This window comes from Ruditapes philippinarum, unplaced genomic scaffold (genome assembly GCF_026571515.1).
Source record: "Ruditapes philippinarum isolate M1 unplaced genomic scaffold, ASM2657151v2 ctg582_1_1_1_1, whole genome shotgun sequence".
In the NCBI taxonomy this organism is placed as follows: Eukaryota; Metazoa; Mollusca; class Bivalvia; order Venerida; family Veneridae; genus Ruditapes; species Ruditapes philippinarum.
The window spans coordinates 281709-304164 of NW_026867385.1; the positions used below are offsets into that span (position 1 = coordinate 281709).

General features: G+C 34.5%; 1 protein-coding gene across 1 annotated transcript in view; it reads right to left on the bottom strand.

Annotated features, from left to right (window-relative positions):
• LOC132735927 (centromere protein F-like) overlaps positions 1-22456 on the bottom strand; it is a 47979-nt gene that overhangs the window by 6966 nt on the left and 18557 nt on the right. Inside the window, exons 6-8 of the mRNA XM_060722966.1 lie at positions 21720-21914; positions 20857-20961; positions 19572-19685 (exon numbers count right to left, since the gene is read on the bottom strand). Of these exons, the coding sequence (XP_060578949.1) occupies positions 19572-19685; positions 20857-20961; positions 21720-21914 (414 nt within the window). The remainder of the gene's footprint in view (positions 1-19571; positions 19686-20856; positions 20962-21719; positions 21915-22456) is intronic.

Here is a 22456-nt window from a genome sequence, read left to right on the forward strand (position 1 = left end):
CACTAGTGGTTTATCAGAATATAATCATCTGATATATCACAATAAAACACTGGAAAGCATGAAATAAGAAAAGTTCTTTAATTCATAATAATTATCCAAATTCTATCAATTTACATCAGTTTTAATGATGAATATTAGTTTTGTTTGTTTTGGGTTTTACGTCACATCGACACAGTATAGGTCATATCGCGACGTTCCAGCTTTACTGGTGGAGGAAGACCTCAGGTGCCCTTCCGTGCATTATTTCAGGCACGAACGGGCACCTGAGAAGAACCACCGACGTTCCGTAAGCTAGCTGGATAGCTTCCTCACATGAAAGAATCCAAAGTCCCTGTCGGGATTCGAACCCACAGCGGTGAGGGGCAAGTGGTTTGAAGTCAACGACCTTAACCACTCGGCCACGGACGCCCCAATGAATATTAGTGTTATAGCCATAATATACAGTTGTAATTAATTACTATCATAAATGTAATGGTGATAAGAATGGACCAGCAAACGTATAATTATGGAATATTGTAAATCAAACAAAACATATAGGGGAAACTGTAAATTAAACAAAATGTATAGGGGAAATTGTAAATCAAACAAAACGTATAGGGGATATTGTAAATCAAACAAAACATATAGGGGAAATTATAAATCAAACAAAACATTTATAATTTAGGGAATATTGTAAATCAAACAAAACGTATAGGGGAAACTGTAAAACAAACAAAACGCATAGGGGAAATTGTAAATAAGACACGAAATACGTTTAAGGTAACTTAATTATCAATTAGCTAGCTTTTTATCATCTGCTGCATTCATATCAGGGTCTTTCACAGCTTTAATTTACCCGAAAATTTAATGTCTATAATCAATGCGCTATTTTTAGCGATGTGGATTTCCAAGTGTGAATTCCAAGTGTGGCTATGGCCACGCTTTATCGCGTGTGCCAATTACGTCAGATTACACAATTTAATATGCCTCCAGGCAGTATTATCGATGGAAAAATTATACATGTCAGACCATTCATAGAGATTTTAGGGCGACTAGAATTTCGCTTTTCCGATCATATAGGGGGGAGTGAAAATATTTTCGCCCTGTCATGCAGTATGCATATATAGCAAAAATCGTTTGCATGCTACTTCACTGCAACTACTGGCTGGAATTCATTGAAAATTTATGGGAACCTTCAATACCAAGAGGAGATGCGCATATCGTCGCCTTGTTCCGGTCAGACACTTAAACACAGAGATTTTCCCCTTGAATAGTTATGTAGTATGCATAACTAGAGCACTTATCGTTTCTGTGCTACTCCTCTGCAACTACTGGCTGGAATTCATTGAAACTTTATGGGAATTATCAATATCAAGATGCGATGGGCATATCATTGCCTTGTTCCAGTCAGACACTTTAACTCAGACTTATGGCTCTTGATTAGTTACGTAGTATGCATATAGACCAATAATTGTTTCCGTGCTACTTCTCTGCAACTACTGGCTGGAATTCAACAAAACTTTCTGGGAATCATCAATATCAAGATGCAAGAGCATAATTATCATCGGTTTGTTCCGATTCAGAACCTTCAGCACAGAGTTATTGCCCTTGATTAATTGTGCATATAGAGCAATATTGCTATTTCTTTGCAACGGCTGGATTGATTTCAACAAGATTTTATGGGAACCATCAATACAAAAAGGAACTTTGCATCTCAGTGGCATGTCCTGACAAATTTATTTAACATGGAGTTATGTATGGTCCCTGTTATGGACTTTTTTTTTTACAACCGACTGGATTTCAACATTTTTATGTAAACATGAATTTTCAAAACAACCGACTGGATTTCAGCATATCTATGTTGATCGAGAATTTTCTCATCAAAAACTGATTTTTATACCAGCTCAAGTACAACCTCCCTGCCAAATCTGAGGTTACTAAGCCAGTGCATTGCTAAGTTATGTATTCTACATGCTTCAAATGTGAAAATGTCAAAATCCATACATTGCGGACAGGACATTCTTTAGCAATTGAGAAGAAAAGCTTTTTGAAGTCAAGGCCCCTGTGACCTTGACCTTTGACCTGGTGACCTCAAAATCAATAGGGGTCATCTACTAATCATGACTAACCTCAATGCCAAATATGAAGACTATGGGTCAAAGGAATCTTAAGTTATTCAAGCTGATTCCAGTATACCCCCCTTACAACTTTGTTGTGGGGGGGTATAAATACACGAATTAAACAACGTACCTAAAGACGCATTCTTAGTCACAATAGATGTGACAGCACTTTACACTAATATTCCACACAAAGAAGGCATTTTAGCAGCCAAATATGTACTACATCAAAGATCTGAACAAGAACCTAAAACCTGGATCCTTCCAAGAATACTTTACTTCATACTCAAGAAAACATGTTTCAGATTCAATGATACATTTTTTGAACAAATTGCCGGAACCACAATGGGTACCAAATGCGCACCTAGCTATGCCATAATTTTTATGGATAAGATAGAACAAGAGTTCCTAGCTAAATACCCGATATCTCCACTGGTATGGTGCAGATATATTGACGATATATTTATGGTTTGGCCACAATCGAGAGAGGATTTGAATTCCTTCACTACGGCCTTAAATAGTTTCCACACAACGATCAAGTTTACGGTAGACATAAACCAAACATCAGCAAACTTCTTGGATGTTACTGTCAACAAAGACTTAAAAGGAAAATTATCAACCACACTATACACAAAACCAACGGATGTACATATGTATTTACACTATAGCTCATTCCATCCACGTCACCAAAAAGCAAGTATCCCATATAGCCAAGCCGTCAGAATAAGGAGAATATGCCGCACTGACGAACAATTTGAAATATGCACAAAACAACTTACGGAAAACCTTATTGCACGCAGTTATCCCAGAAAATTAATATACGAAACCATCAAAAAAGCCAAAATTACCAATCTTGATACCAATGTCGATACTAAATCACAAAAGGAAATTATACCGCTTATAATTACTCATAACCCACTTATTCTAAGAACAAATAATATCATCTCTAAATACACCCACCTCCTGGAAAACGACCCCACTTTAACAATGTTTAATGAATACAAAATATGTACAGTATTCGAAAACCAGCATGCCTAAGAAACAAACTCACAAAATCAGACATCAATCCCCAGATGAAACCACAAGGATCACACCCATGTAAAAGAAATTGTATCGCATGCAAACATATCAGCAGTAAATCATATGTTAAAATTCATTCAACAGGAAAATACTTTCATATCAAAGGCACATATGACTGTAATTCATCCAGTTTTATCTATTTAATAACATGCAACAAATGTGGAATACAATATGTAGGACAAACCGGCAATACTATAAAAGAACGTCTATATGGCCATTTCGCAGACATAAAAAATGCCAACAATTATAAACCCGTTTCCCACCATTACACAACACACGAACACAACGTTAATGACGTCGACGTAACTATGTTATTTAAGATCGTCAACATCCGCCTCAGAACTGAAGAAACACTTATATCAATATTTAAAACACGATCACCATCCGGACTCAACTTAATACAGTAATAATGGAAATCCAAATTAATTTACAGAAACAACAGTTAACAGCTAACAACGAACACTTCAAAGAAATATCCAAAAAACTACGACAATCTTTACCTGCAACAAATTTCTGAAAGGATCAAAAAGAAACTTCAACGGACACTTTGAAATTCACCAAGACAAGAAATTAGGATTTATATGCTACATCTGCAACAACTCTTTTAGCCGACATGAACACCTCCAGAAACACAGTAATACGATACACAAACAACCACTAAAACGATACCTCACCAAATTAGAGAAAAAACACGACAACATTGAAATAAAACCTATCAAACCTTGGAAAAAACCTTTTGAAGCAACCACCATACCAAAATTCCGTATAATACCCGGCGTAAAATCATGGCTACAGAATTCACCAAAATCAGCAACGGACGAAATTTTAAAAGAAATGATAATAGATCCGGAATTATCCCCACTTCAACTGTCACCCTTTAAAAGTAACAATCCGTCGCCGTGCAGCAGCCACACAAGCACATCAACCAATTGCCAGGATGAAAAAGAAAAACTGAATGACATTAATATAAACATTTATTACATTTACGGTATTTTTTCTTAAAAGCGTACAGTTAAATATAGATTATGGGGTAAACCCAAAATGACATAATTTAAACTACTTTTAGAACAAATCACGTGACGTAAAGTATACCCGATTTTTGTACGTTAGACAATGATTTTTCTATTATTCTGATATTTTATAACCCTGATGAAGACTCGTGAGAGTCGAAACGTCGGTTATCATCATTAAATAAACCTTAAAACTTATCCTGTGTTGATTGTTTGTTCCACTTTATTGTTTTTCTTGTAAATATTGTTATGTTTATTTCAGTTTTTTTGTTCAAAACTACTGCATTCATTCCCTTTGGTTCTCCCTACATAAGCATTGCATCTAGCTTTTCTGTGTATACAACACTCATCACCTTAATTATGCAGAACAATTTGTACTTTATATATTACTCATTTCATTATCATTACTCCATATTTGTCATTGTATTTTTAGTCTTTCTTTCGATTGAATCTATTAACGGCATCTTGATGTGTGTGAGCTAGAAGCAGTGTTCAATGGTCTACCAGTCCTAGAGCATGCCTTTACTCATAAGTATATGCATCTGTATTTTTTTTACCGTATAAGTACTTATTTCTGCCGGCTTAATATTCTGCGTTTTTTTGGGTCAAAATAAGGGGTTTTAAATTTCTGCGCATCTTATTTCTGCGGTGTCATCTTTCTCGCATTGATGCGTTTTATTTCTCCGCTTTTATTAAGATATTTGTACAAAATAAGCAAATAAAAACGGACAACATTTCAAGATTTGTTGACGTTACATTACTTCTGGTTTAAAATGCAGACGTAATAATGCTTTTTTTCGTAATCATCACATATCGGTTTATACACGTAATTAAAATAAACAAGAACTAACTCCATCCAAAGGAAGAATATCATACAACTTATTTTCCTACCAAATATGAAATAAATCTGTCAATATATTATATAAAGGCTGTATGGGCAAATGTGTAAAAATCTATTTTTAGCACTGTTGACCTTGACCCAATTGACCCCTAACTCCATCCAAAGGAAGAATACCATGTCAGTTATCTTCCTACCAATTATAATACAAATCTGACAATATATAAAGGCTGTATGAGCAAAAGTGTAAAAATCTATTTTTAGCACTGGTAACCTTGACCCAACTGACCTCTACCTCCAACCAAATGAGAATACCTCAATTTCATGTTCCTACAAAATATACAAAACATCTGTCGATAGAATAAGGTTAATACATCTGTAAAAGTGTAAAAAATCTATTTTTGACATTGGTGACCTTGACCCAAATGACCCCTTACTAAAGGAAAAGGAAGAGGACCTCCCTTGGTATGACTATTATAAACATGAAAGACATTAACTCAAAAATAAAGGCTGTAGAAATGTTCTAGATTTATTTTTTTACACAAGTGACCTTGACCTAGAGACGCCAAACGCCACAAAAAATTAGAGGACCGTTAAAGGTATCCACCTACCAAATATGAAAGATATCATTAAATAAATTAAGTAATTAGGTGAAATTTTTTGATAAATCCAACTTGGCGGAATAGGTTAACCATACAAGGCCCTATTTTCAAAGTGATAAAAGGGGAAATTACTGGGAAAATGGATGGCACATTTATATAACTTGGCAATATCATGTACATTGTATTGATAAGTAAGTGTGAAAATTATTAAGCCATTAGTTCAGATAGAACATAAGATATTTCCAACTTGCCGGTTTAGGTTAACCATTATTCATTTTCTAAGTGCTGAAAAGGGCAATAACTTGGTAAATATGGAAGCCATAGTTATGTAACTTGACCAGATCATGTACATTGTATTGATTAGTAAGTGTGTAAACTAAGAAGCCATTGGTACAGGTAGAACTTAAGAAAAATCAAACTTGCCATTCTAGGTTAACCTCGTACGGACAGACGGATGGACAGACGGACGGTTCGTTAATATGCCAGGGGGCATAAAAACTGACAACATTTCAAGATTTGTTGATGTTACATTACTTCTGGTTTAAAATGCAGACGACTAATAATGCTTTTTTTCGTAATCATCATATATCGGTTTATACACGTAAATAAACTAAAAAACAACAACATGCAAATACAATTTGAATAAAAGAACATTGATTGTTTCTTTAAAGTTGACGTGTGAAGGTCAGTGTGAAAAATAAACAATGGAAAATCGCACATAGACACAAGCTACGTGTACTGTATAAATACAAAAGACTGTTTACTGCAGGCATTTATTACAATAACAAACAAAGGCTTATTTTTTTATCATGTCTTTGATAATGATACCGCTAAATATATTCAAAAATGAGAAGATAAAAACAGCGATATAAACAACGGTATAAACCACACATGAACACAATTTTAGTATTTAATTGCAATGGTTATTATATAAATAACACATGAGTTTGTGGGTAACAGTAAAAATATCATCCCGAGGAAAATACTGTTACCCGAGGCGTAGCCGAGGGAAACAGTATTTTTACGAGGGATGATATTTTTACTGTTACTCACAAACCCATGTGTTATTTATTTTATTACCCCGAACAAAAATACTGTGATGATCTGAAATTGTCAACTAAATCTAACTGTAACAAAAAAAAACCAAGAGTAACAATAACTAAACTGCCCTTACCTTTCAAGTTTTAAGTGTACTTTAGGCCTACTTGAGAAGTTTTCTTTTTCTTTTATTCTTTAAGCAAGTGATGATATCTACAAATCATAAACATACAATAAGCTAGGTTTTATTTAGAAAACAAAACACTAACCCATTCACACGGTTATGATCTGTGAAATCTGATCCTTCTGTTTCCAGAATATTCTTAGCATGGTTTTTGACAAAATAACGATGATATCCTATGTCTGTCCACCATATCTGTAACGTTTCACTGATTAAAATTGTTAAATTATCCTTTGTTGCATGCATGTTCCAGTTTGACACATTATTATTTACATTGCAATTACTTCCGTTGAAAACGAATGTTCACTTTTTGACTATTCAACAAAAAGATATTTTATACGCGAAAAGCACACCAGGGTGCGAACAACTAAATTTTATGAGTGTCACAGTTACTCCTGAGAAGAAATTGATGTCCTATCAGGGTTTAACGTCGAAAATAAGAATGAATCGAGAAAAAAATGGCGGCCATTGTATTTCATTTTATTTAGAAAATAGACCACGTGACCAGATTTTATACTATTAAAAATACTGTTACCTTTGTAACAGTACAAAATTCTTAGTCACGTGGTACACTTGCATTAACAGTAAAAATAACTCCCAGAGGCCTATGGGAAATTAGAATTACGAAAAAAGTGAGGGGTAATAATTCTAAATGTCATCCCTGCTTCCTCGGAGCAACAGTTTTGACTGTTCCACAAAAACCCATGAAATAACTGTATAATATTATTTTCTATGTTAATATGTTTGAAAATAAATTTTAAGAACACAGTTGGGTGCTGTAAGAGCTTGCACTGTAGCTAGTTATAACAACATATGTAACAAGAACTGTTGGAGGACAGTATCGCTCGACTATTCGAAAAGTTGTCATCAAGTATAATAATGCTTACTTATATGAATACATAAACTTGTCCTAAAAGGTACAAAGGCTTGTTATTAAGATGTTTAATTGCATAAATCACTGCTTTATTATTATGAATGCATAAAATTGTCCCAAAAAAGGCACAAACCGTCAGTAGTTATAGAGATACCAGCTTACAAGCAAAACCTTTACCAAAAACTTCTAAGCCGAAAAAGAGGCATAATTATGAAAAAAAAACAAATCAAGAGTAATGGGACTTGTGCCAATCATGTAAGAACAAGTGTGTTAAGTTTCAATCCATTCCCTTCAGTTGTTATGGAGATACCAGCTTACACGCAAAAACTTATTCAAGGATTTCTAAGTCGAAAAAGGGGCATAATTATGCAAAAAAGCAAACCAGAGTTATGGGACTTGTGCCAATCATGTTAGATAATCACAGAGAATAAGTGTGTGAAGTTTCAATCCTTTCCTTTCAGTAGTTATGGAGATACCAGCTTACACGCAAAAACTTATTCAAGGATTTCTAAGTCGAAAAGGGGTATAATTATGCAAAAAAGAACTCAAGAGTTATGGGACCAATCATGTTAGATAATCACAGAGATACCAGCTTACACGCAAAAACTTAACCACAGGGACGCCAACAAATGGGTGACTGCATTAGCTCGATTATTCTGCGAATAGTCGAGCTAAAAATGATACTATTAGAAGTGTTGACAAGGATCCAGTGATATAAAACAACAACCATGGGGAGAAAGAAAGCAATAGGATACAGGGCAAAACTCGAGCAAGATAGACAGTGAAATAGGAGGTTATTATAATAAATTTATAATTTTTTAAACAGGAAAAAATTCTTAATTTTTTTAAACAGGAAACAGACAAAATATCATACTCTACAGGCCTTGACATTAACTTTTTTATTTGGTTGTCCTGTCGGGCAAGTACTTTTGAAAATTACTTGCCCTGACCCAAAGCTTGCTTGCCCTGACCTAAACCGGTAAAGTGTTGAAAACAACCCTACATTTATAAGTAAGGTTTGAGAAAAAGGGTTGGCAATCTTTGAAAATGGGGTTTATTTATTCTCTTATCATGCATGGGTTTCATTATAAGCCGTACAGGCTTATAATTTTAAGAAATTAAGACATTTTGTGACAAAATCATACTCATTTTTTCACTAAAATTGGTTGGAAATAGAAGGAAGGTTAAAAGGGGCTAAACAAGATTTTAAAATGTTTTCAGTAATTAAGTTACATGTATTTTGAAGAAAAAAAAAAAGTAAAAAAAAATGGTTATTGTGACAAAAAAAAAGTTTTGTGCATTTGATATATAAAAATCACTTAGATAAAGTACTTTCTTCATAAAAGAATTTTTATAAAGTGGACAGAAACTTTGTAGGTTTTTGTTTACCACGTCTTAAGTCGGGAATATATGTGACAATTTCATTTACCGATTTTGTATTCTTTTTACTTTCTTAATTTACATCTTTTTTCCGAATGTCAGACATAATCCCCTTCGGACAAAATCCCCTTCACCTACCCGGACAAAATCCCCTTCATGGGTGGACATAATCCCCTTCATTTTTTTGCAAGGCTGGACAAAATCCCCTTCACTACCCGGACAAAATCCCCTTGTTTCATAGGTTTCTAATGTATTATTATGCTCCATAAAAATTGATGAATAATGTATTATTATACTCCCTAAAAATTGATGAATAATGAACTTTTGTTTTTTTATTTATAATTATGTATCAATAGTTACCTTTATTTAGTTTAGAAGTTTTCATTAAAATTATGGTAAATTATCAACTGCATAACACATATTTGATTAGGCAATTTCTTTAATAGTTTTAAATTGATTAGTATGAAAAACATTTTTATTAGCCAATAATTGTTTCATTGATTGTATAAGTTGATAATTCTAATTGATAGATACTATCCATTGTTACAATTTCTATTGATGAAAGAGTGATAATTTAATCAAACCAAGATCACTGCACTACTTGATTGATTGTTATGAATGCTTTAACAAAGCAATTTTAATGTGATTTAAATGTTGCTAATTGAATGTGCTTTTCTGCTGAAATATTTTCTACTCATTTATACATTAAGATATTTACTACACAGCATAATGCAGTATGTGGCTCTCATACCCACTTAAAAAAACGAAAATTCCTCTGAGGGGGATTTTGTCCTAGGTAGCAATTTTATGAAGGGGATTTTGTCCACTTCAAAATTTCACACATGAAGGGGATTATGTCCACCCATGAAGGGGATTATGTCCGGATATACAAAAATACATGAAGGGGATTTTGTCCGAAGGGGATTATGTCCGTACACCCTTTTTTCCTTGTGGATATGACTCTGTAACAAATTTGTAGATGAATTGTTATTATTTTCACAATTATCTACAGGAGAAACGTTTTTTCTTTGAGGATATACGATAAATTTTAGATTTTAACGGCAAAAATAAACAGCCAGAAATCGGCAAATGTTTAGACGGCTAAATTAAACTATAAGTTCAAGGTTGTGATTTGAACTTCAACAGGGTTTGAACACCTTTAATAAGAAGAAGTGTTGACATAATTAATAATGCTAATCAAGATTTGACATATTCATCAGACAACCGGATAATCTGTGTACATGTACAATTGCCCCAGCTGTGAGGTTCGTTACTTATCGTCTCCACAAATGTGATTCGTTCTAATTAAGTCTAATTAAGATTGAAATTGTAATTTGCAAGGATTATTGGTCATAATATTGGAATTTAATATGTTTACTTATGATTTTTTTCACTTGCCCTGTCGGACAAGTTCTTTTGAAATTCACTTGCCCTGACCAAACTTTTGGTTGTCCCGGGCAGTCGGACAACCGTTAATGTCGAGCCCTGCTCTATGACTTCATTCTTTTCAACTAACTTCAAAAATCCACAGTTGCAATATTGCCATTATAATATTTGTTTTTATTCCAGAACTGATCTTCAATCTGAATCAGCTGATGTACAGAATGGTGACTTTTCAAACGCTGATAATGTAGGTATATTTCAATGAAGAGTAAAATCGTTTTTCTGATAATTTTCCTAATAAATCTACATTGTAGTATTGGTACATATTGAAACAGTCAGTATATACCATTTGTGTAGCTGCATCAGTTAATTTATTATTTATAATTATGGCTCCTTTTAAAGAACTAGAAGTATATTTCTTTGCAAATATCACACTGTAAGTCAGTTTGTCTGTAAACTAAACTTTGTCTGATCAATAAATTTAGACTTCTTGCCGTATGAACACATCGGCGGATGTTTCTAAATTAAAAATTTCACCATTTTTGTGTTTAAATGTTGAATTCTGCTTAAGCCGGTGTTATAGGGGGTGTGGACGGTAACTTGCACTTTCCAGTACCGTCCATAAACAGGCTCAATCAAACCGAGCCTGCAACATTTTACAATTTTGCCGTGTTGGGCTTTCTTTAGGGATTCTGTTTTTCTCTATTTGCATGAAGGTTGGTTTAAACCAGTAGCTAAGTTCTATTGATTTTTAGATCACCAGTTCAAGATCTGTGTAGTTGTCCAAGTGCAAAGCTATATTGATAGTGTGTGCTGTAAAAATGTTTATCGTTTTGGTTTTGTGTTTTCAACATTTACTGTTTTCAAGCAGACTACACTCTGTTTTAGTGAACTTTAAAGTGTTTAAGTTTTGATTCACGGATATTTTTCATAAATGGAATGATATTGGATATACCATAAATCGCCTAACTAGTAAGAGAGTTTCTTTATTTTCTTTGTTTAAATTATACAGGAGGTTTTCAAAAGTGAGTGGGGGGCGTTAATTAGGGTGTGGGCGTTAAATCAGGATTTTACGGTATGTTTATCAGAACATGGAAAGCTTTGCCTACATGTATATGCATGAAAACCACCTAGTGGCCTTCATATATGTAGTCCTTGAAATCTTTATACAACATTTGAACTGCAGCATCTTTGTATATATTTCAAATTTGAAGTTATCAACAGTGTCTTTTATTTTTTCACTTCAGTTATGCCACCAGCAATATCTTCACTATGAGTCTTTTCATGGAATACAGTCATAAAAAGTTTTAAATGGAGAACTGTCTATTCAAATGATGGATTTTGTATCACAAATATGGAGGGCACAGTTAAATTGCTCACAAGGAAAGCTACCACCATCATTTCTTGTGGGGTTGGAAATGTCAAAGAAGCAAAGATCAGAAATAAAACTAAACAAAAACATTTCTGCTGTACAGATATATTTTGTTGATAATCATTACATTGTTTCTGCTCAGAAAAATGGACAGATATACATCTTTGACAGTTTATATAACCTGCAGCATCTTCTTTCTGTCCAGTATCAAATGAAATGCATATATGAAGATTATGAAGATGTTGAGATCAGTGGTATCCACTACATAGTACCACAGTCACAAGGATCAACAAACTTATGTGGATTCTTCTCAATTGCCTTTGCTGAAATGCTACTGCGGAACTGTGAACCTGGTCTTAAACTTCTAGACATGAATCTGATGAGAAACCATCTTCAGAATCGTATTCATAATGGATATATTCATCCATTTCCACAGTGTAGACCTTTTCGTCATAATCTGCCTGCTGAAACACAAAGTTTTGAAATGACAGAAAATCTGCAATTTAAATGTACAGATCAAAACAGAACTAAATCTGAAAAACATAGGTTGAGAAAACAAATGGAAAGACTGAACAGGTCACCAATTAACTAAGGAATGCAATGGAAAAAGTTAAGTTGAGAAAAAAAAACAACAACAAAACAGAAAGTGAATAAATCAGAAACTGAAAAAAAGAAACAGAAAGAAAATGATGCATTGAGAAGGAGAAAAAACAAATGAATCTATCAGAAATAGAGAAAAAAAACTTAAAAAGATTATGATGTGTTGAGAAAAAGATCAGAAAGAATGAATAAGCCAGAAATTATTAAAAAGAGAGAAAAAGAGAATGATGTGTCAAGGAAAAGATCAGAATGGATAAATAGGTCAGAAACAGAAAAACAAACTCAAAAAGGCAATGATATGCTGAGAAAAAGATCAGAAAGAACAAATAAGTCTGAAACTACTAAAAAGAGAGAAAAAGATTATGATGTGTCAAGAAAAAGATCAGAAAGAATGAATAAGCCAGAAACTATTAAAAAGAGAGAAAAAGCGAAAGATGTATCAAGGAAAAGATCAGAAAGAATGGATAAGCCAGAAACTATTAAAGAGAGAAAAAGAGAAAGATGTGTCAAGAAAAAGATCAGAAAGAATAAATAAGCCAGAAACTATTAAAAAAGAGAGAAAAAGAGTGTGTCAAGAAAAAGATCAGAAAGAATGGATAAGCAGGAAACTATTAAGAGGATAAAGAGAAAGATGTGTCAAGAAAAAGATGAATGGATAAATAGGTCAGAAACAGAAAAACAAACGCAAAAAGGCAATGCTATGATGAGAAAAAGATCAGAAAGAAAAAATAAGTCAGACCCTATGAAAAAGAGAAAAAAAAGAGAAAGATGTGTCAAGAAAAAGGATAGAACGAAGCAATAGGTCAGAAACAGAAAAACAAACTCAAAAAGACAATGATATGTCAAACAAAAAGAATGAATTAATCAGAAACTGAAAAGGAAATTGAAAAGGAAAAAGATGCCTTCAGAAAAATGAATGAACACCATTCAAAGTGAACAAATCAAAGAATATTAGACAAGAAAACAGAAGCTGCTAAGAGAAAAACTAACAGAAACAGTACATCTGTAGAAACTGCCATTATACATCTTAAATAGGCAATCAAGGATGGTGCCTTGTATGACTGCTTTTCTTGTGCAAGACTTATGTTCAGGCGTTTAGTGTTGAAATATGCAAATTCCAAGTATAGAAAAGAGCAAGAGTTAATAAGAAATATTATTGAAGCTAGGAGAGGAACAACAACTGATTGGATCTGTCAAACATGTGATGCTGCTTTAAAAAGAAGCTCAATTCCAGCTTTGTGTGTAGTGAATAATCTATCATTAGAATCCGTTCCACATGTACTTAAATGTTTGACATCTCCTGAACTACAGATTATTTCTCAGATTTTGCCTTTTATGAAAGTGATTACTCTACATACAGGTGCACAGCACAAATTAAGTGGTCAGGTTGTTTTGGTCCCCACAGATCTCTCTTAAGTTATACAGCAAGTCTTCCTAGAAATATAGCAAGTGCTCAAATAATCATCTTAGCTCTCAGAAGAAGACTTTCTGACAAGCATCCTTATCATCAACAGCTTATAAGACCAAGCTATGCAAATGAAGCTGTCAGTTACTTGTAGAACCACTCACCACTGTATTCTCAGCATGTGCTGATAATCCAGGGGTACCAAACAAGAGGGCCATAATGGCCCTGAGGTCGCTCACCTGTATATAGGCCCCGGGAGCGGGGCCAGTTTAAACCCCAGGGCTTTTATTTGAACAAACTTGGAAGACAACCATTAGAAGATGTTTCATGATTTTAAGTTTTTACTACACACATATAATGAAAAACAATGATCTCTGCCCTCACCCCACTCCCCTTCAGGGCCAATTTTAACAAAAAGGCTTTTATTTGAACAAGCTTGGTAGACACCCACAAGAAGATGTTTCATGCTAAATATCTAACCTCTAGCTCATTGGGTTTTTTAAAAGAAGATTTTAAAGTTTTTGCTATACACATATAAGGAAATCAATGACCCCTGGGGCGGGGCCAATTTTGACCCCAGGGCTTTTATTTTCAAACTTTGTTGACACTCACTAAAAGATGTTTCATGCTTAATATCTTAACTCTAGCTATTTGGGTTTATCAAAAAAGATTTTTTAAGTTTTTGCTATACACACATAAGGAAAATCAATGACCCCTGGGGCGGGGCCAATTTTGACCCCAGGGCTTTTATTTGTACAAACCCATTAGAACATGTTTCATGCTGAATATCTTAGCTCTAGCTCTTTGGGTTCTTTAAAAGAAGATTTTTTAAGTTTTTACTATATGCATATAGGGAAAATCAATGACCCCCTGGGGCGGGGCCAATTTTGACCCCAGGGCTTTTATTTGTACAAACTTGGTAGACACTCACTAGAAGATGTTTCATGCTAAATATCTAAGCTCTAGCTCTTTGGGTTTTTTAGAAGAAGATATTTAAAGTTTTTTCTTTTGGTTGCCATGGCAACCAGAGTTCTGCATGGAATAAAATTCTTTGAACAATTTTCAAAGGTGACCACCAAAGGAACATTCCTGTGAAGTTTGGATGAAATTGGCTTAGTGGTTTATGAGGAGATGTCATTTAAAGTGAAAGTTTACGGACGGATGACGGACGGACGCCGGACGAAAAGCGATCACAAAAGCTCACCCTGTCACTTTGTGACAGGTGAGCTAAAAAGCCCCATCAACCTTTCCACTTACTAAAACAGATTTGCTAAATAATACAGCTTTCTTAATATGCAACAGATAACATTGTTTGACCATCTGTTTCTCTGGGCAACAAACAAAAGGCTCCAACCAGACTCAACTGAACCATTCTACATTTTCCTCACCGGAGGGGCAGGATGTGGGAATATATTTTGTAAACACTTTGTATGAAGGGCTTGTTGAAGCTCTCAGAACTCCAGGACAAGACCCTGATAAGCCAACAGTGTTGATGACAGCATCTACAGGAAAGGCAGCATCAAACATCAATGGAATGACTGTTCATTCTGCATTTTGTTGCCAGTAAAAAGCATGTATATGATACCAATTTCCCATATAAACCACCAAACCAATTCAGGCTAAATACAATGAGTTGCAGCTTCAGTTATTTGCAAGTTATTGTCATAGATGAAATATCTACGCTTGGATCTACTTCATTTCAAAACCACTTGTCTTTGTGGATTACAGGAAATTTTTCAAAACTACAACAAGCCATAATTATGCAGGTGTTTCAATATTAGCTGTTGGAGACCTTTTACAGCTAAATCCAGTCAGACAAAGTCCAGTTTTCACTGTACCCACAAAGGGATAAGAATGAAAACTGAATGCATGTTTAAAATCCCATCTTCTTTGGATGGCAATCATTTATATGTTGGACATTTGAACATCAGATCTTTAAACAAACATTTTTGTGACATCATGAGTGATCCAGCTCTTCAGCAGATGGCTGTCATATGCTTAACAGAGACTAGAATGAAAAGAACACCAAAGCAGACGTTACTTACTAATTATTAAATGGTCCTTGACAACAAAAAACATGGACTAGCAATATTTGTGAAACAAGAATCATGTTTCTCGTGGAACTCGTTCCAAAATGGCCGCTTCGTGAGCCGCGACGTAGTTAAAATGAATGGTTACCGATTTCTATCCGCCTGGCGCCGGGCATAGTGGTAGGAGTTGGGAGGTACATGGTATGCAAGCAAAAGGTGTCTCATAAGTCAGAAATGGCTGGCCCTTTCACTAGGGGTGACACTATAATAAACAAGACCTTTACCTTTTACCTTTTATAGAACTTTAGATTTTAAAGACTGTGGTATTGAAGTCCTTGGAATAGCACTACCATATAATCAACTGACATATAACATCGTTGTTGCTTACAAGCCACCATCTTCTCCAGTTAAAATATTTCTCCGGCATTTACAATCACAGATAAGAACCCTCCAAAATTTAATCATCCTTGGGGATATAAATCAAACCGGAAATACTGAGATATTTCATCACTTCCTTCAGAAGAATGGTTTACATCAGTATATATCAACACCCACTCACAGCCTAGGTGATGTACTTGACCCTATTATAAGCCAGATACCAAACCAGACATTTACAAAGCCAGTCCCTTACACAGACCACCATTTTATTGCAGTAAAGCTCTAGATATCCAGTCAGAGTGATCTGTAACACAGGTAAAGACGTGTTATTCTTATATTCTGGTAATCTGACCAACCCTTTTTCACCAACTGAAGTTTTTTTTTATGGCTTTCAGACATCTAGTTACTGGATAATCTTTACGGCAAAGTGTTCACTATTTCTTAACATGGGCGACACTAAATATTCTCTTCAAATGTTGTATAGTTTACTGTTTGTGGTTTGAAAAAAATATCTTTTAGTTAGATGATATTTTTTCGTATGTACAATATCATTTTTATTTCATTTTGAATAAACTCAAAACCCAGTGGGAATGAATATTACATTGCATCACAAATAGTTGCAATAGGTTGTTTTAAAGGATTCTATACTGGTAACATAGCTACGAAATAGACATATTTCTTGGCGCAACAGAGATTGTGTTTATAGTCGTAGCCATTATGACCCTTCAGGCTTTAGAATTTTTACTGTTTATGCCATGATAAATATATAATTAAAGTCTTCCCACTCAGTTTACAGGGTTCCCACTCTTAGATATTTTGAAAATTTAAGGACTTTTCCAGGACTTATCAAGGACCTTTTTTGATTTTTTAAGGACTTTTTAGAAGATTGAATTTCAAGCTATTCAATTTTTTTGTCCTATGAATATTTTCATGGTAATGTTTAAAACAACATTTAATAACAATATAATACATGTAGTTCATGACATAAATCTAACTCTATCTAAGAAATACATTCAGTGTCTATAAGTAATGAAATGTACTTTGTGACAGCAACTGTTGCAGGTTGTCTGCAATTTTCATGTAATTTTGGTGTTTTTAATGCTTCCAAGGGATCACTTTTTTTACAAGATATTCATAGTACTTTAATAAGTAACCTCACATTTGACCTCAGTCCACTTAGGTGCATAGAATGGCAAAAGCATGTCACCCTGAAGGGTATATGAAAACTGCCTGCAGGTGTTTCTACATTAAAAATTTCACAACTTTCATGTTTAAATGTTGTACTCTGCTTAAGCCAGTGCTACGGGTTCTACAAAATATGGCAGCAGCACAAAATACCCAAACACACACAATTATAGCAATATTCATTTTGGTTTGTATACAATATAGATTTTAATGAGAAAATGAATTGATATTTTCAAAATAATGTGACTTAGCCAACTATTACTTTCATTCATTCCGTTGAAATTGGCAGTTCAGATGTTGTAAGAAAAAAAGTGACATTTGCTTTTCTAACTGTTAGGTTCATTAATGAATAGACAAATGTACTTGCAAGATATGAGATTTGTTGTCTACATTTAAATTTGAAGGGTATAATTTTGTTGTAATTTCATACAAGTTCATTCGTATTATTTTTTTTATTTAATAGTTTTCATGGAGTATACTGTTTTTGGGTATATTTTGGTTCAAAAATGAAAATTTGGGTATGTTCGATTACATCTTAGTGAAAGTGTATATTGTATTCATGATTAAAACAGCACTTTTTTTAGTATAACACATTCATTTTTAGTATATTGTGGCTAATATTTGGGTATTTCTTGCTACCCAAATATGGTGTGGCCAACTGGCTGTGCTTTGCCTTGACGTCACAATAGTTCATGTATGTAATACTATTGTTTATTTTATATTGATTTACCTTTGGCTTTTAGCATGGTTGTGAGCAATAAGGTTAAACAAATTGCCCAAGGAAACAACCAGACCTGTGAGCTTTCATGTTTCTTAGCACGGGCCAATCAAGCAAACTTGTGGTCGATTTGTGACTGTCTTATAACATTTTCCAAACAAAACTGCCATAGTAACCAGAAAATAAATGTTAAATCTCATAAATGTCAAACTTGGCCTCCCAAAACACTTGTAAATCGAAAAATCATCAACATTCAAGATGCAGAAGTCAATATACTGTGCTAAGACCGCCATTTTGGTTGTTTGATTTACCTCCCCTTTACCAGACTAATTCCCGTACCTTCCCGGACTTTTTTATGTATCAACACTAATTCCCGGACTTTTCAAGGCCGGGAGCTCCTGTTTTCAAATTCACGGACATTTCCCGTTTTCCCGGACAGCGTGGGAACCCTGAGTTTAGTTCAAGTTGAATTCCAGCAGTAGTTGCAGAGAACTAGCGCGGAAACGAAATTCGGATGAATGGACAGACGGCCAGACGGACAACGCCAAAACAATATCGGATTATCCCCCTCTGATTCCATCGGAGGGGGATAATAAGATGGACGCAGGAAAGGTGCTAATGTTTTTCTCTAATTATCTCTTTTCTACAAAAAAAACATTATGTTCAAAATTATACATGATTGTACACCATTTTTCTTAAAATTCAGTGAGTATATGATATTATTTTTCTATGTCTAGTCAACATGACCTTGTGACCTTGTACTTTGAATGCAACATTAACACATTGCTTTTGGAACATAAACATATGCACAAAATAAACATAAACACATAATATTCAATATTATAACGCTAGCAACCTTATGTGAAATGGATGGGCATATATATTATTATCATCACAGCAAACACAGCTAGGAAATCCCTAAAAATCATATTGCCTTACAATTCTGGAACCAATACTGCAAAAGCTTTTGCCAACATTTTAAAGCTCAGCCAGCATGCACATCCATGCAGTCTGCCACAGCGTAATAACTGGTGACTGACCAACTTAGCAAAATAGATGTTATCTGGAACTGGGCAAATATGGGCTTTTCCATTCTATTTCCCTGTTACAAACAGACTTTTACCATTAAAGTTTCATGGAGCACTACCTTTCAGAATAGAGAAGTCAACCTCTTGCGCTAATTTCGAAGCTGTAAGTGTACAAGTTTGTTTGTATACCCGGATAAGTCTGGGGAAAACCCCAACATATTCTTTATTCCGAGGTAAGTTTATTGGTAACGGACCATTTCAATATCGTATTTGGACAAATTCACTCGGCAAACTCAGCAGTTAGAGAGTTAAAATAAAATGAAAAGGAAGCTATATGTCAGGGTAATCTATGAGAACAGTACATTATACCGACCTTTTCATACTCTTCTTTACACTGGTCATTGTCACCAGACTTCACCTGACCTTCCAGTTGCTTCTTCAACTCACCCATCTCCTCCTGTAACTGTTTCACCCGAGACTTGCTCAACTACAACAAAAACCACAACAATCTTATGAGCCGTGTCATGACAAAACCAACGTAATGCATTTGCGACCAGCATGGATCCAGACCAGCCTGCGCATCTGCACAGTCTGATCGGGATCCATGCTGTTCGCTATCAGTTTCTCTACTTGTAATAGACTTGGTAAGCGAACAGCATGGATCCTGATCAGATTGCGCAGATGTGCAGGCTGGTCTGGATCCATGCTGGTCGCAAACCCATTATGATGGTTTTGTCGTGACGCGGCTCATATAACACATCATGTCAATGATAACATGTATGATAGATACTTCTATTTCTTATTTGCAGGTCTTTTTTTATTTATTTAACCCTGTAACATGATTATTATCTTGGGACTTGTCCATTTTTCAATCTAGATAAAACCATTTATGCTTCACAATACATGTACGATTTCTCAGTACATAAGATCTCTAACCTGTAACTAGAATAACTACTGGGAAATAATTATTATTCGTGAGGGATTACTTTAAGTGAATTTCGTGGTTCAAGTTAACCAAGAAATTAAGTCCCAAGGAACAAATTGTACCCAAGATAATATATAGTATGATTAATCAGTCAATAGAATCATAAAACTAAAAAGGTGTTCAATGTGGTTCGCAGTTGTGTACATTTCGTCGAAATTGCTTTTTACGAAATTTTATGCCCTCGAATTTAAATGATTTCACAGTACATGTATATAACACAAGATTTAAAGACTGGTTGTTATGTCCTGCAAAACCTAACCAGCCTCAGACCAGAGCAACAGTATGTACTAATGATTTACATTTTAAGACACTTGTAACCACCCTCATATCACTTTTTCCAGTCATCTTTTATCGTTAATTTTACAATTCACTGTGTAGCAAGCCTGATTTAGAAGACTATGAAATTCTTCATGAAGGAACATCAGTCAAAATAAAATAAATAGTAATTAACAATACAACTAGGTATATCAGTGTAAATGTATTCATTGTTATCAATTATATTTTAATCCAGTTGTATTAAGCGCCACCTTAACCGTACCCGAGTCATAATAACATACTGTTTCTGCAGTCTCTAGAAGAACTAGCCTTTCTCAAATTAGTGCACATAACAAGCAGTTTCTACTTATTGGAGAAAAACTAACAATTTATCACAATGCCAAATTCAAATTTATACCTTCAATGCTTCATTCTCCGACCTGAGTTTATCAACCTCATCTTTTTCTTTCGACAGTGAACTAAGATCTGATTGTAGCTTCTCTATCGTAGCATCTCTTTCCGCCTTCAAAATATAAAAGCAACCTTTACAATGCTTCCATTTTTATTCAACCCGAACTTGTTGTTAACATCAAAGATGCACAACAAAAGTTTTCCCTTGGGCAGGTTTACTGCATATATGACCCGGAAGCAAAGTTTGGTCCTGGGACAGCCATTTTACAGCAATATTGCCTCACAAGGTGACACTGGTCCATCAAAACTCACCAACCATTTTATAATTTACAATCCTTTATGGTAATTTGGTAACTTTTGTTTAAGTAAAATATTATCTTCTGTATTTTTTAAGTATTTTTTCTATTCAAGATACTCAGTTTACAAGCTTAACAGTTTATAACCAAGATGGCTGTGTTTGTAATAGAAACCTACATCTGAAACAATTTATGATGGATTTAAGTTGCTGAATTTAAGTTTCGATATTTGGGCCCACTAAACACTTTAATGAATTCCCAAAATCTCAAACAGGATCTCCATAGACCCCCTCTCTGAAATTCTATACAAAATATGTTTACAATGATTCCAATGAACCATTTAATAATATGAACATATCTCACAAAATTATCAGTTTTAAGCCTGGCAGTCATAAGAAAATTTAACAAACCCTTTACTTTAAAAACATCCGGTCACAAACAGGCACATTGGTAAAACCAACAAACTCTTTACAAAGCTAGCTGGACAAAGGCAGGGGAAAAATGTTGTTAGTATTGGGGTCAACAACAAAACTTACTGGCTATCAAGCAGTACAAATATCAAGTTCGCTTTTACCTGTTCATTTTCCATAACAAGGAGTTTGTCTTGAAGGTCAGTTCTTTCTCGTTTTAGTTTCTTAACAACCAAATCTAGTGCTGATTGGTGCTTTCCTTGCTTAATGAGTTCTATCTGCAAGCTATCTCTTTCGACCCAGACACTGGCAAGCTCTTTCATTTGTTCATTCTGAGTGTTGACAAGGTCAACATTTATCTGAAACATACATTCAACCACATCGATTATTTTTTTGTTATACAATCTGATTAAAGCTATGTACGCACAGCTGTGACTTAACACCAAGTGGAAAATTCTTACAATTCAAACTAGAACTATCACTAAATGTGATTAGTACCCCCACAAGACTGCTTCGGAAATGAGGAAGTTACTAGTAACAGAATACCTTGTTAAAGAATTGAAATAGAGTTATGGTTGTGGGCAATTAAAGATAGTTGTGGTTCTTGTATGTTGCATTTCCTTTCAATGTGGTTGACCATTGATGAAGTTTTATTGAATTACTCTGTAATAAATCCAGAAAGAGTTATGCTTCTTGAGCACTGCACTTCCTCTCATTGCGCTTCACCATTGTATGAGGTTGCATTGAATCTAAACATTAGTTTTTAAGATATGCACCTGACAAGAAAAAGGAACAAAGGGCAATAACTCTACAAATACAGAAGATGGAGTTATGATTATTGTACACTGCACTTCCTCTCATTGTGCTTGCCATTGTATTAAGTTGTATTGAATTCCAACTA